The following is a 15,707-nucleotide window of genomic DNA, read 5'->3' on the forward strand; positions in this document are numbered from 1 at the left end:
TGACTACTACTACCATCACGCCGTTTCCCCGCAGGGGTAGGCAGAGAGGATGGAACGCCACACTCTTCTGCCCTGACATACACTCCTCGCCTCCTTCACATCCATATATCTAGTCATACACGCCCTTCCGATTACGCAGACTTTTGACACCGCCAGATTTTAGGTTCTGATTGATCTGATCGTGCCAAGTCTTTTTCCGTCGTCCTCGTTCTGTTTTTCCTCTCACATTCGTCACATGTATTTTTTATTATCATATTGTTTATAAAAACAAAAGTGATGTTTCTTTTAAAGAAAAGTTTCCGGGCATTTGTCCGCGGGTATAAAATTGGCGAACCCTGAATTGGCGTTGGAGTATGTAGTCGTGTACTTATTAAATATTTATATATTTAAATCAAAACATATCTCAAATTAAGATTTCCCCTCGGGTCTGCTTAGTGCTGCCAGATCAAAAGAAATCTTAACGTTTCTTAGATTATTTTTTCAAAACAGTAATTTTTACGTTTCAGATACAGCCTGTGTCAGAAGTTTGAGCATATAGAGCCATGCACTCATCTGTGGTGTGGACACAAGAACTCTTCTCTGTACTGTATCACCAAGAAGGGGCCTCCCGTTGAGGGTACGCAGTGTGGGTTCGATAAGGTATGTTACAACACTAGTGCCAATTTTATAAAATTAATTTACTTTGTTTTCACCACTTTTTTTTATTTATATAATTTAACCCACCGGTTTCGACAATACTTTGTCATCATCAGGGTTTATTTTAAATCAAAAACATTAAAATACTCTCACCAAAAACTTCCATACACTCCATAAAAAAATATATATTATAATTTTTTTTATGGAGTGTGTGGAAGTTTCTGCTGAGAGTATTTTAATGTTTTTGATATTTTTGATTTAAAATAAACCCTGATAATGACAAGGTATTGTCAAAACCGGTAGGTTAAATTTAATTAGTAAAAAAAGTGGTGAAAACAAAGTTAATTAATTTTATAAAATTTATAAAATGTGCCAAAAAGTATCTGCGGAAAACACTCAAGAAACTAGTGCTAATTACTTAATTGATTTACGAAATAGATCAAATAAAGAAATTTCATACTAGCCAAACTCAACATCGTAGTTGGCATAGTAAATATGATGTCAAGCGTCACTCGACATAGGAGTGGTAACGGGTAAATTAATACTCTCCACATTTGGTGTTTTTCGTTTTATTACATCTGTATTTTGGAATTTATATATTTTTTTGTTGCAGTGCATTTTTTAAACATCCCCTTTAAATGGGATCACCTAGTAAATACACATACATACATATATACATAATAATAAATAAATTGTACTCTTATTTTAACATATTTAATTTACTATCCAATCCGGCAAATTTAACAACACTTTTTTTACTATTCTTTCCATACATTTGAATGATCAAATACGTCAAATTTGTAAATTAACACGTTTGGGTGATCTAAGATTATTTAAATTTAAATTTTATTTACGGCTAATGCCTTTAATAGTCCTAGCTTGGCTATCGTACTGGAGGTCCGGGGTTCGATTCCCAGGGTATAAATAAATATAAGTGATTTTTCACTAAAATATTTATTCAATATTACCCTTTTTAATTTTCACAAAATTTACTATCGTTTAAAAATTATAATCACTTACAATTTAATATCTCAGGCTGGCACTTTAAGCGTAAGACGTATCAGCAGAAAGAAAGTATATTTTACATCAGTTTGAATTTTTCCATTATGATCCGATATCAATTTTTTGTTCGTATTTCATATTGATATTTCTTTCAGTGGTGTGTGGACGGATATTGTCAGCACGTGGATGGGCGGCTGTCGGGCGGGGAGGGCGGCGAGGGGGGCACCAGGCAGCCCAGGGCGGGGGGCTGGGGCAACTGGACCGAGTGGGGCGCCTGCTCGCGCCCTTGCGGGTACGGGGTCCGCATCAGGACAAGGCGCTGTGACAACCCACCGTTAGTTTGCTTTTTACATTATATTTGTTCGGGGTAGGTAATATTTTGGTATAGGTATGGTTTTCTTTGAAAGTACTCGAGGGAGTTTGAAGTAAATATTATAATTATTTTTCAAATTATTTTTAAACCAGTGTTTACGGGAATTTTATACGGGTGTAAAGTGATTACTTAAACCAGCCTATGACGGTCATGTTTCAGACTGCCACATTCTTCTTCATCTATGTTAATATGTCAAAAATAGTTTTACTTGGTGAATACTGTTATTTCTCAAAAATTTTTATGACGCGCATCATGCGGAAAGCATTAAAACACATGGCACAATCGATTTGAAGAAATAGTCGTTCTTAACAAGTAAATTTTATTAATTGTTTCGGCAGTCACTTTGTGGTAAAATCAATCTATTTTTAATTAATGTTTTACTTATTAAATACTACTGTTTCTTAAAATCTACTGTGACACGTGTTTCTATGCATTCCGCATCATTTTCAAACACCGTACAGTGTTTGAAAATGATGCCGAATGCATGGAAACACGAGTCACGGTAGATTTTAAGAAATATTGGTATTTACTTAGTAAAACATTGATTAAAAATGTAAATTGTAATTAAAATGGTTAAATTTTGATTCACACTCATGAAATTTTACGATATATCATGGATTGAAAAGTAAAGCATACATATATATCTGTCTCTAATCTGGTGTAAGTGTGAACTATCACTTTTACTGTTTAATATAATTCCGAAGTTGTAATAGTTAGAAGTGGACTTAATATTACTTTAATGTTACATCCGAAGGCTTAAGCTCTGAAAGTTGTACACAATAGAGATTATGGGCTTCACGCTCCACCAACTTTCATGTTTGATGTAGGTATGTGCGATCCACGAGACGAGGGGTAGTCGCCCCAAGTTTGCACATTCGAAGCGGAAAACGTATTTCATATTACGTACCGCTAAAGAAAGCTTAATCGAGCAGAATAACAAAGCTTTATTCTTTACAAAAAAATATTATTTGTAGATTTGGTGTTTAATTTGTAGAACTCCATTTTAATTTATATTTTAAATGTTAAATCAAACACAGGTTTTTTGAGTCTACTAAGTTGAATTTTGCTGTTAAAAAAACACATAAAAATCAATTTAATTCAAAATTAATTTTTGTGTCTTTTTTTAACAATAAAATACAACTAGAAAGACTTAAAAAATCATTGTTTGATGGATTAGATCAGCTTATTTAACACTTTTTTGTTTGTATACAAGATCCGAACAGGATATTTAAAATACTGAGAAACGCATGAAAACCTGGTTTACAATTTTTGTGCAGCTTATAATTTGATCGGTTATTTTATTCTTTGCGTGTGTTTATATACTTGTTCCTAATTTTTTTATACACTTAAAGTTAGTATATTACTAAATTGTAAAATTATATTACTGAATTATTACATATGTGTATAAACGTAACGTAGACTTTAATTTCGGTAAAAACCAATCCTTTATTATTTTATTTTGTGTTCTATGCATAAATTTACAACCGCGTACATAAATTTTTTAAACCCATGAAATACTGGGAAAAATTAATACCAAACTAAGTTTAATTTTAATATACAATTCTTCCTAGGATCAGTCTGAGAGAAAGTTGTAATAGGGTTATCTGGATACGATTAAAAAAGAAAAATGGCCCAAGCGACAAGGGAATCCGTTAAATTAAAGACCATTTCGTATTCCTCTCTCGTGTCGCTTGCGTCAATAGGGGTTTGAAAACATTCTCTAATATTTACTTACGCAACATTTAATAAACGTAAATTGAAATCCTTCCCTCCTTTTAAATGGAGCTTAAATTCTCGTCCAAAAGTAAGTTGGAATCATATTTCGTAACTCACGAGCATAACAATCGTAAATAATAACCAACTTTAATAAAACGTGGAATTGGAATCCAACATTGGATACTTCCAAAAATATATTTATTTAAATATTTTTTTGTGAGTTTAATATAAGGGTGAAGAGGTACCATCTGAACGATAGTTAATGCAAATTGTATTTGTATTGCTAAAATGTAGTCGGGTATCTTTTATAAATTGGTATGTGATGTGTGTTCATGCATATATTTATGGTTATTAATATGAAATAGGATTTATGATTTTATTGAATCTATTTATTTTGGTAACAGTAATATTGCCTCCATTTTCGTCTTGTTCATATTTGGTATATACAATAAGTTCTAAAAATACATCTATGAATTTTGTGAAATCATCTTTGTTATAAAAAAAATGTACTACCACATGATGTTAGAATTTTGACTGTTTTAAACAAATGTTATAATTAAAATTATCTTACATTACAATTATGGGTATCTAGGACAAAAGGAATACCAATTCAATAAATTAACGTGCATATTTTTTTTGTTTCTAACATCCAAGTACCTCCAAGTATATATTAGCAATATCCAAGTGACATCAGCATGTATGATTTTCTGAATGCAACCTTGAGCATCCTAGCTATTACTGCTATTATCATTTGCGTAGATCATCTGTATCCCTTCAAATATATATGCTAATGCCCTATACATCATTTGAGTGCGGAGAGGGGTCATTGGAAATAAATAATATCTTTTTTTTGTTTTACTATAAAACATAAATATTTTAAAATTATTTAAATTTAAAACACTAATATTTTAAAATTATTATTAATTTAGCTTAGAAATAAAACCACATTATTAAAATGGCAAAGTAAAATATTTGATGGTCTCCACTATTATCCTCAATAAAAAGTGACATTTATTTGAGGATTTCTCAATGCAATGAAAAATCGACTTATTTTTCACTTTCTTTCATTTTGGAATTAGCCGTCTTCGCACGACACTCGCACAGTTATAAATACCGAGTGAAAGCTCAACCAAGAAAGCTTTTAGAAAACTATTTCATGAAATATCCCTTATCTCTTTTTACACCCTTTTTCTACAATATTTCTCCTCGCTCTCAGAGGAATCAAATGCGACCGCGACGACTTTGTGAAAGTTTACGATATTGTCCGGTTGAAAGTTATATGTACTACTCACTTCTTTATTCCGGCAAAGAAATATTTTATGAGAACCGTTAAGGAGTGGAAAAAATACCTTTGTTGGTGTCGCAAAATCGAAGAATAAGGATATTTTAGTCTGCTTAAGGACGTTTATATATGGATGTAATATATGCCCTATTTTATCCACGTTACATATATGAAAATATATAAACCGTTTGGCGAAAACAATTGTCATAGGCGCCGTTGTTACCTAGGGCGTTCGTTTATGTATCGTATATGTATGTATTGAAATTTTATTTCAATTGGTTAAAATTTAATTTTAATTGGTTAGTGCCTACCTATTGGATGTATTGAAAGTATGAGTGCGTACTAACCAATTGGATGTATTGAAAGTGTGAGTAGGTACTTACTAATTGATATTTTGAATGTAAGAATAGGTACAAACTAACTGAATGTATTGACAGTATAGGTAGTCATTAACCAATTGGATGCACTGAAAGTACGAGTAGGTACTAACCAATTGGATGTATTGAAAGTTTGAATAGGTACTAACCAATTGGTTGTATTGAAAGTATGGGTAGGTGCTAACCAATTGAATCTGTTGATAGTATGAGAAGTTCTAGCTAATTTGATATTTTTAAAGTATCAGTAAGTACTAACCAATTGACGGATTGAATGTAACTATTGGGACATATTGAAAGTATGAGTAGATTCTAACCAATTGGATGTATTGAAAGTATGAGTGGGCTCTAACCAATTGGATGTATTGAAAGTATGAGTGGGCTCTAACCAATTGGATGTATTGAAAGTATGAGTGGGCTCTAATCACTTGGATGTATTGAAAGTATGAGTGGGCTCTAATCGATTGGATGTATTGAAAGTATGAGTAGGCACTAACCAATTGGATGTATTGAAAGTATGAGTGGGCTCTAATCACTTGGATGTATTGAAAGTATGAGTGAGCTCTAATCAATTGGATGTATTGAAAGTATGAGTGGGCTCTAACCAATTGGATGCATTGATAGTATGGGTAGGTACTAAGAAATTGTCTGTTTTTCAGGCCGGCTTGGGGTGGCGCAGATTGTATGGGACCTTCTGAAGAGAAGCGGGTGTGTCGCCAGAGCCGCAATTGCTGGCAGATGCCAACGTGGGACCCGCGAGCCGAGCGCTGCGCGACTCTGCCCTCCCAGGGCGGGAGCCACGACTGGTTGCCTTACGACACCGATGAAGGTACGTAATCATAGGATAATAATAATAATAATAATAATAAATTTGCATAACTTATACAGCGATAAATAAAAATCTATCAGCGGAAGCTAAACTGGCAGTGCACGACGGAGTCCTGGTTCCAACTCTAATGTATGGAAGTGAAACATGGAGTTGGCAAAAGAAGGATGATAGTAGACTGGACGCAGTCGAAATTCGATCCCTCAGAAGAATGTGCGACAAAACGATGTATGATAGATGTGCGAATAGTGAAATACGGAAGGAATGCAAAGCTGAGATAAGCATTATCGATAAAATAAGAAAGGTGTGTTGAGATGGTTTGGACATGTAGAACGAATGAGTGAGGAAAGAACGGTAAAACAAATTTATGAGGCGAATGTAAGTGGAAAAAAGAGCAAAGGAAGACCGAGAAAAACATGGCACGATCAGGTATGCCAAATACTTGAAAGTGGTCAGGTTAGGAGTAACAATCGGCGGGTATGTATGAGGAGATGCATGAACGTGGAAGAGGCGAAGAATGTTTGCAAAGACAGAGTGGTGTGGCGTTCTATTCTCTCTGCCTACCCCTGCGGATGGTTAGTTAGTTAGTTATATAGCGCCATTTTCGTAAAATAATACCTCAAGGGCGCTTCACAGTGAATGAATTGGGGAAAATATTATGGTGGAAATGATTTAGCAAACAAATGTGTTTTTAGTCTTTTTCTAAAGATCATCTCACTCTCACAACAGGATAGATGCCTCTCTAGTATTGGTAGATGGCACATTGACATTGGCGATGGTAGGGTAGATGGTAGATGGTAGATGGCATTTTTAGATCTAAACGCTAGTGGGTACATTTCATATTTCTTCGTATTATTTTTTATCTTCTCACCCTACAATAACCTGTCAAAGAACACAAATTGATTTTTTTTTATAAAAACACTGTAAAATAATGAAACTCTTTATACATAAACACATTGTTTTAAATCACTTTTATTTTTGGTTGTTTTTTTCCAATCGGTTTCGACAAGCATCTTGTCGTCTTCGGGGATAAAGTGTGAATATCTAACTATGAAATTGACAAAGTGCTTATCGAAACCGGTTGGGAAAAAGTACTAACAATAAAAGTTTATAAATTATGCCACAAAGAATCAGAAAAAGGCATCCAAGAAATCAAGTTTATTTATGTAAACTTTGAGTCAATGGCTTATTTTTTTCAGGTTCATATACTGATGTTCAGCGCATTCTCCTAGGTTATATAAACAGTTTAAAAAATGTAGATAAATGTTATTCTACTACCATCAAACTACTTTTCTACAGTGGTATATATTTTATTTGATATTTGTATTTTAGTCGTTTTTCTCTTTAAAAAGAACATTCAAAAGAACATTCAAAATATCATTAAAGTACCAATATTAAAATTACTGAGAGGGTAGAATAATTTTCGTAAAAATAATAAATTTATTTGTGTTTGTATTTATTTCAGAGTTTTAATTAAGATTTAATTAAATTTAAGTATGATACCAACCGTTTTATTGTTGGACGTGCTTGGGTCTAAAACATTATTACGAATTTAAGGAGTAACCCAACCGAAATTTTCACAAAACCTACCCCATAATTCTGATTAATTATCGTACATGGAGCATAACATGATATTAAAACACGTGTTATACATAATTCAGATAGGAAATAAAGCAATGACTTACTTAAATATATTAACAAAAAATAATAAAAAACTTTTTTCAACGACAAAAATATATACGAAAATACTGAATTCAACTCCCTTTGGGAGTTGAATTCAGTATTTTGAAAACCAAAATAGATATGAAGCAGTACACTCTTCATTGCATGACTTTTTTAGTTTTAAATTAAAAAAAATGGATTGTATGTTACTCTAAACATTAGAGAGAAAAAAAGAATGAAAAACATTTAACAAGGAAAAATCGAGAAAATATTTATGCATCAAATTCGCAACATCATGCAATGGTTATCCTTATTAGATATTGATATAGTTTTAACTCTTGGCTTTGTATCACATTTGATACACGATGCAGCGAAGGGTTAATTTGGAGTAGAGAATATGGAACTCTGGGTATTTGAAAGGATTATCTGTTAGATATATGACTATTGTGAACGCATATGTACTTGTGTCACGGGTTAGATCAATATATATCTAGAATTGGTGAATGTTACACGTGTGTAGAGTGATTACTTAACCACACCTATGGCGGTTATAAGTCCTGTAAATGCCCAGCCTTCCATATTCTTCTTCATCTATGTTGAGATGTCAAAAATTATTAATTAATTAATGCTGTATATATTTCATACACCAACAATAAAAACGGTTTCAGCTTTTTAGTAAACAAGAATTTCTAAAGATAGCGCTCCAACGCGCATGTGAATGACTGATTGTATTATTGCACAAATATAAGTTCCAAAAAGTGATGTAAAAGCTCGACCACGAACAAAATGGTGAATTTTAAACATCTTGTAGTATGATTCTATAATTTGTTTCCATATTCCCTTCATTTTGCTTCTGTGAATGAGATATCTGGCTTGCATGTATGAGGAGATGCATGAATGTAGAAGAGATGAATATTGTTTCAAAGATAGAGTGGCGTTATATCTTCTTTGCCTACACATGTGAGAAAGCGGTGCAAAGATTATTACTTAGGGAGTTAGTTATTTTTTTATTATTTTGTATTCCACAATATACTATAATTACAAGTACAAAAAAATATAAAATGTTTAAAAAAAATTCCACAAAGGCATGGCCTGTGTGTGGGTAAATATTTTATTTTAGGTTATAATGAAGGTCACTGGAAAAAATACAATAGATATCAGACACATAAATAACAGAACTAAAAAACAGACATAAAAATTTATTCAAGTACTAATATAAACTATGTATGTACAAATGTTTGATTTTAACAGAAAATAAAAAATCAAAAAGATTTACAGAAGAAAGTACTTAGATCTATTTTTTAATAAATAATTTAGGCAAAATTTTAAATCGAAGCAAACTTAGATAATTCATGTCTATCACACAGTCTTTGTGGAATAAATAAAACAATTTTGGAGCTATGAAAAATGAGTGTCTTTGCGCGAGTCTGGATTTGCAAAAAGGGATTTCTAGTACATTATTCATTCTTTGGCTAGATCTATTAAATTATTTTATGATTTTAATTTTTCACAAGGCATTTTTTTCTTAAAATTGTCTACAGAAATCAAACTATTTGTGCTTAAAGCAATCAACCATCTTGAAAATAAGTTAAGATAACAATGTTTCACCTTTCAATCTCCCGGGAGATACGCATTTACATAATGCTATGTATGTATGTTCATGAATGCCTCGAGGCAACGTATAAGAAATAAGCAACTTAAAGCCGAAAATAAGCCTGAGAAATACTACTACTACTACTACCATCACGCCGTTTCCCCGCAGGGGTAGGCAGAGAGGATGGAACGCCACACTCTTCTGTCCTGACATACACTCCTAGCCTCCTTCACATCCATACATCTAGTCATACATGCCCTCCGATTACGCAGACTTTTGACACCGCCAGATTTTAGGTTCTGATTGATCTGATCGTGCCAAGTCTTTTTCGGTCGTCCACGTTCTGTTTTCCCTCTCACATTCGCCACATATATTTTCTTAGTCATTCTCTCGCTATCCATTCGCTCCACATGTCCATACCACCGCAAAGAGCTCTTTCTAATCTTTTCAATTATTCCTCGTTCAGCCTTACATTCCTTTCTTATATCATCGTTTTTAATTCTGTCATACAATGATTTTCCACACATTCGTCTGAGGGAGCGCATTTCAACAGCATTCACTCTGCTTTCATCCTTCCTTTGCCAGTTCCATGTTTCGCTTCCATACATTAGTGTCGGTACTAGCACGCCGTTGTGAACCGCTAGCTTGGCTTCCATGGACATATTCTTATTCCCAATCACTCTGTTAAAAGCACCATTTATTCTATTCCCTGCATTCACTCTTCTCTCAATATCCTTATCCACTTTTCCATCCCTTGTGAACATGCTTCCTAGATATAAAAATTCTTGCACCTGTTCTAGGGATTCATTGTGCACGATAATCTTGCATTCTGTCAAATCTTTCTCTCTTTCAAACACCATGACCTTTGACTTACCTTCATTCATTGCCAGATCATTTTCCATACATACATCGTACATTCTTGACACTATTAGTTGCAAGTCCTCCGCGCTGCTCGCTAGCAGTACGGCGTCATCCGCATACAGCAAGCAACTAACAGTTATATTCATCATTTTCGCTCCGACTCCCATACTTTCAATCTCTTTCATACAATGGTCCATATAAAGATTAAACAACCATGGTGACATTACACATCCCTGCTTTACGCCTTTGGATATTGCAAACCATGATGTAATGTCCCCATTCACTCTTATACTAGCTGTGCTGCCCTCGTAGAGGGAAGCAACTGCTTGTATAAGTTTATTGTCTACTCCATATTTTTCCAGCACGCTCCATAATTTTATCCTATCAACCTTATCATACGCTTTCTGCAAATCCACGAAAGCACAGAAGAGTTTCTGATTTTTAGCCAAAAACTTTTCCGTCAGCATTCGTAGTGCAAAAATTTGATCTGTGCAACCTCTTCCACTCATAAAAGCACCTTGCACATCCCAAATCCGTTCTTTCGTCACCATTCTAACTTTTTCAATTATAATCTTACTATAGAGTTTACTGACAGAGCTTAGCAGGCTTATCGCCCTATAATTCCCACACTCTGCGCGAGATCCCTTTCCCTTGAATAGAGGCATGATTACTGCCCGTCTCCAATCCAGAGGTGTGTATCCTTCCTCAAGACACAGGTTAAATAGTCTGTGAATCCATGTGAGGGTGGTCAGTCCACCACATTTTACAAACTCTATAGCAATATTATCATACCCAACAGCCTTACCGTTCCGCATTAATTTTAAGGCATTCGTTATTTCTGACATACTTATCTCACATACCATACCCTCACTCACCCTTGCCTCTATGGGTGTCTCGGTGGAGACATTGCCGTTACTTTCATAAATTTCCATAAAGTATTCTTTCCATCTTTCTTTCATTTCACTTTCACTCGTCAATATTTTACCATCATTTGATTTGATAACTTTCATACCTCCATTTTCAGTCTCATTCTTTGCGTTCTTTACCTCTTTCCAGAAAAGCTTAATGTTTTCTTGAAAGTGGGTTGACATTTTCATACCTTCTTCTCTCTTTAGACGATCTTTCCGTTCTTTTACTCCCATTTTCACTTTTCTCTTACATTCTTTATACCGATCTTTCATTATTTTAAAAAGTTCACTCTTAACATCGTTAACTGCTAACATATTTAGCCAAGCATTCTTCTTCTCAGAGACAAGTCCTTTCATGCCCTCATCCCACCATGCATCTCCTTTTTTTCTACCTTGGATCGCAACTCCACATACACTCTTTGCTGACTCATACATACACGATTTGATGTGCTCCCAGGTATCGTCTACATTCATATCCATATTCCTTACATTCAATCTTTCATTCACTTCCCTTTCATACGACTTACTTACATTCTCGACTTGTAGTTTTTCAACTTTGACTCTAGATGAAACCGGAACAGTTTTGTTCCTGGACCGCCATCCACGGAACAGAGAACACGGAACTGAGAAATATATTTTCGTATATTTTGAACAAAGGAACAATAAAATATTAGCCCAATCGAAAAATCTTACTTCTACGTTAAGTTATGTTAACTCAATCGTTAAATATGAAGGCAAGATGTTCGGTCATGTGGGTCAATTCCACAAGAAGATTAGGGGGTCAATTCCACAGTGAAATTAACGCATTAACTATATTTATTTAAGATAACGTTAAAATTACTTCTTGGCTTTTAGTTTCAAGAATTTTGGCATTTTTAAATCGGTGGTCGATTGGTATTGTCAGCATGTTAATGGCACCGAAAAATATTTTGCACTGCTTCTTTTATTTTTTCAGATGATCTTGTTTGTAGAGTCAGTTGCGTTTTATGGGAATCCGGAGAAGTTGTCAGGAGCGGAGAATATCTTCCTGATGGTACGCCATGTTCCTATGAGACAGAACACCATATCTGTATTGGGGTAAGCTCGTGTTACCTACCTTACCTAACTTATAATTTTTAGCTCGTTTGATACATAAAAAAATCATAAAGAAGTTTTTACTGAACACTTGAAGACTTTTATATTATTTTATTATACAGAGTGGCGCAAAACTAATCATCTAATTTTGTTTTTGAATAACTTTTTTAAAACATCAAAAAAATTGAGTAATGACAATCTTTATTCTGACCATTAAATTTTTTCTATTATGTGGAAAAGATGATATCCGTCAAGTGGCTGCCGGCAGTGTTGATACACATTTGTACCCAATTTATCAATCCGTTTGTATACTTCAGCTATCTTGTCCACAAACGTCTAATATGATTGACGTACGACGATATTTTATTTATTGTTTCGGCATGAACTTTGTGGTAAGACATGTTACAATGATTAAAGAAAACACTTGTTTTTTACCACTTGAGTTTTATTATAGACTACATGTTTCAGAAGTTAAACTTCCATCATTAGGTCTGTATAATAACATAAAATTTGTTATTATACAGACCTGAATGATGGAAGTTTAACTTCTGAAACATGTAGTCTATAATAAAACTCAAGTGGTAAAAAACAAGTGTTCTCTTTAATCATTGTGACGTACGACAACATTTGCAAACGTTATAACATCTTCCGATAGGGTGAATAATATTGCGCCACCCTTTGCAAGAAATTTAAATTTTACTTGGTTTTATAGCCAAAAATATTAATACACGAATATATATGTCATTCAGTAATATACGATGATATTATACGTCAATAACGAGAGATAATGTAGATGAAAACATAGCTTAAATTTGATCCTACTTTTTCCATTAATAATAGTAGGCTGTAAGCTGCTTACTCCGGTGTAAAATTTTCGTATTATCTTTCGAATTTTACCTCCCATTTAACTTTATCTAAAAGCTTTTGTGATCGGAAGGTATTCCCTTGCTTTGTAATAAAATCCCTATACTTTTATTCCTTGTTACTCCTATTACATAATATCGAGTTGCATTAAAAACATGATGGTGTTATTTATTTTTCAAAACAGGTTAAAAGCAGTGGGTGAATACTTTTTTTGGTTTACATTATTCTTTCATGTTTTATTATTTCGTATTATTATACGAAAATCGGAATGCATTAGCATGACCTAGTAGGTTAGTAGGTGATGCATGCCCTAGTAGGTTACTAGATGATGCGTGCCCTAATAAGTTAGTAGGTTACACTTGGCCTAGTATTATAGGTTAGTAGGTAGCAGGTAGCTCATTCTCTAGCAGGTTAGTAGGTAATGCATGTCCTAGTCGGTTATTAGGTAATGCATGCCGTAGTAAGTGAGTAGGATATATGTACGCGCCCAAGTAGGTAAGTAGGTGTTATATGCCCTAGTAAGTTGGTACGCGATGCATACCTTTGCAGATAACTGCATGCCCTAGCAGGTTAGCAATTAGATCAAACTGAGATTTATATTTGAAGTTCAAGTTCAAATTTAGGCTTAGTAATATAAACGGTTATATTTATGGGACAGCCAAATCTTCTACTAAAGCGTCATCCATATTTTACCAAACTTTCGGTATAACATTTTACAAATACTTTCTCAAATTATCTCATTACATTTTTTTAACAAATGGAAAAAGCTGATGACGTATTATACTCGTATTTAGTTGATTTTGTCAACAATCGATTTTACGATTTACCTTTCAAAATATCGTTCAATGAGATGTTTTAGTAATAACGTAAAAAAATAAACACTTATAAAACCAGTTATTGAGTTTTATTTCGAAAAAAAGTTTCGAAAACTCCAGCGGTTCATCAACAGTTGATTACAAAAACATAATTAATAATTAGTTGTCAAAATTTGCTCAGATGAAGAAGGCACTTAAGCGCAGTAAGCGGGTATTATTCATTGTCTTATGTAGGGGACAGCTTTCGTTTTATTTATGAATAAGCATTTCATAATTTGAATCCAGGATCTTTTGACTTAAAAAGGACTTGAGTCAATATTTTATTTTCCGGAATACCTTATTAGGGGCGCGTGAAGTGTTCACCTTTTACATCATCCCGAAACTTAATATGTATTATTTTAAGGCTTTCTTAGATCATTATTTTTTTTATTTCAGGGAAAGTGTAACGAGTATGGATGTGACGGAGTGGCTAATTCTACTGCTAGGGAAGATCGTTGCGGAGTTTGTAATGGAAATGGAAATACCTGTTTTGATAATCACCTGGTGTTCAACAAAACCCTTAAGAAGGGACAAAATCAAAGTAAGTAACATTTATTTTTATAATCAAATAATATTATAGATATCGTAGTCATACAGGAGAAAGTGACCAAGTGCATTTTTTACAAAAACGTGATCATTGACTATTTGATATCTTACTAGCTTAATATTGACCTGAAAAAAATCCCAAAGGATTTTAAACTTGTAAGTATAATTTATTTACTGAAAGTATAATTTATTAAGTATTATTAACTTTGTTATTAAGTATTATTTTAACCGGGGTGTAAACAAACTATTATTAACTTAAAGTATTATTATTAAGTATAATTTATTGTTAAAAACGACTAACTGCATTGATGTATGTTTTCTTGACGAGCAAAACTGACTTAAATGGCACTCCTGAACATTTTACGTTTCGTTAGTTGGTCACTTTCTTCTGTACAACTACGATATATTCTATTAATACGCTAACATCCTGAAATTAGATCGAATGTCAGTTTCAAAATAACAAAGTTGTTTAAAATACAAACACATAAGTACAGTCAAAATTAAATTAAGATAAATATTTTGACATCTCAATATAGATAAAGAAGAAAATGGAAGTCAGGGTATTTAGAGAGCTTATGACATTTAATAGGTTATTTAAATGATCTCTTGACATACATTCATCATTCTATCGATGATTGACTACAACAGTACTCAATTTGTTTTTGGATTTATATAATACATTTATCAATCTCATGACGCCTTATGTTTGAATTTACGGCAGTATCTATGTTTAGTTTGAGAAAGCTTTTATTTAGCAGAGACCATTTTATGTATGTAAAAATAACCCCTAAGTGGAGAAAAAATTATTGCTGCATGTTAAAACTGTCACATAGAATTGTATAGCTACATAAGGACCGCAGTCGTCGTAAATTCGTTTGATAATGCCCCAACAAAGCGAAACAATTGTCATAATATAATTTTTTTTAAGTATTTTTGTTATTAAAATACAACTTAGTAGAATCAAAAAATCTGTCTTTGATTTATAACTAATACATAAATTAATATGGAGTTCTACAAATTAAACGCCAAATCAAAAAATATATAAGTATATAGAGAAAAAATACTGCGAAATATACCATAAATTTATTAACATACTTGACTTAAAATGTCTACGAAGATAATGCCATTAGAAATT

The 15,707-nt window shown here is 33.2% G+C and overlaps 1 protein-coding gene across 1 annotated transcript in view; it reads left to right on the forward strand.

Moving 5' to 3' along the window:
* LOC148313086 (A disintegrin and metalloproteinase with thrombospondin motifs 1-like) overlaps positions 1-15,707 on the forward strand; it is a 44,238-nt gene that overhangs the window by 11,404 nt on the left and 17,127 nt on the right. The window contains exons 7-11 of the mRNA XM_088268245.1: positions 507-639; positions 1,794-1,972; positions 6,043-6,212; positions 12,190-12,311; positions 14,423-14,567. Of these exons, the coding sequence (XP_088124371.1) occupies positions 507-639; positions 1,794-1,972; positions 6,043-6,212; positions 12,190-12,311; positions 14,423-14,567 (749 nt within the window). The remainder of the gene's footprint in view (positions 1-506; positions 640-1,793; positions 1,973-6,042; positions 6,213-12,189; positions 12,312-14,422; positions 14,568-15,707) is intronic.

This window comes from Brachycentrus maculatus, unplaced genomic scaffold (assembly GCF_059751285.1).
Source record: "Brachycentrus maculatus isolate JH-2025_06_01 unplaced genomic scaffold, ASM5975128v1 h1tg000023l, whole genome shotgun sequence".
Classification (NCBI taxonomy): Eukaryota; Metazoa; Arthropoda; class Insecta; order Trichoptera; family Brachycentridae; genus Brachycentrus; species Brachycentrus maculatus.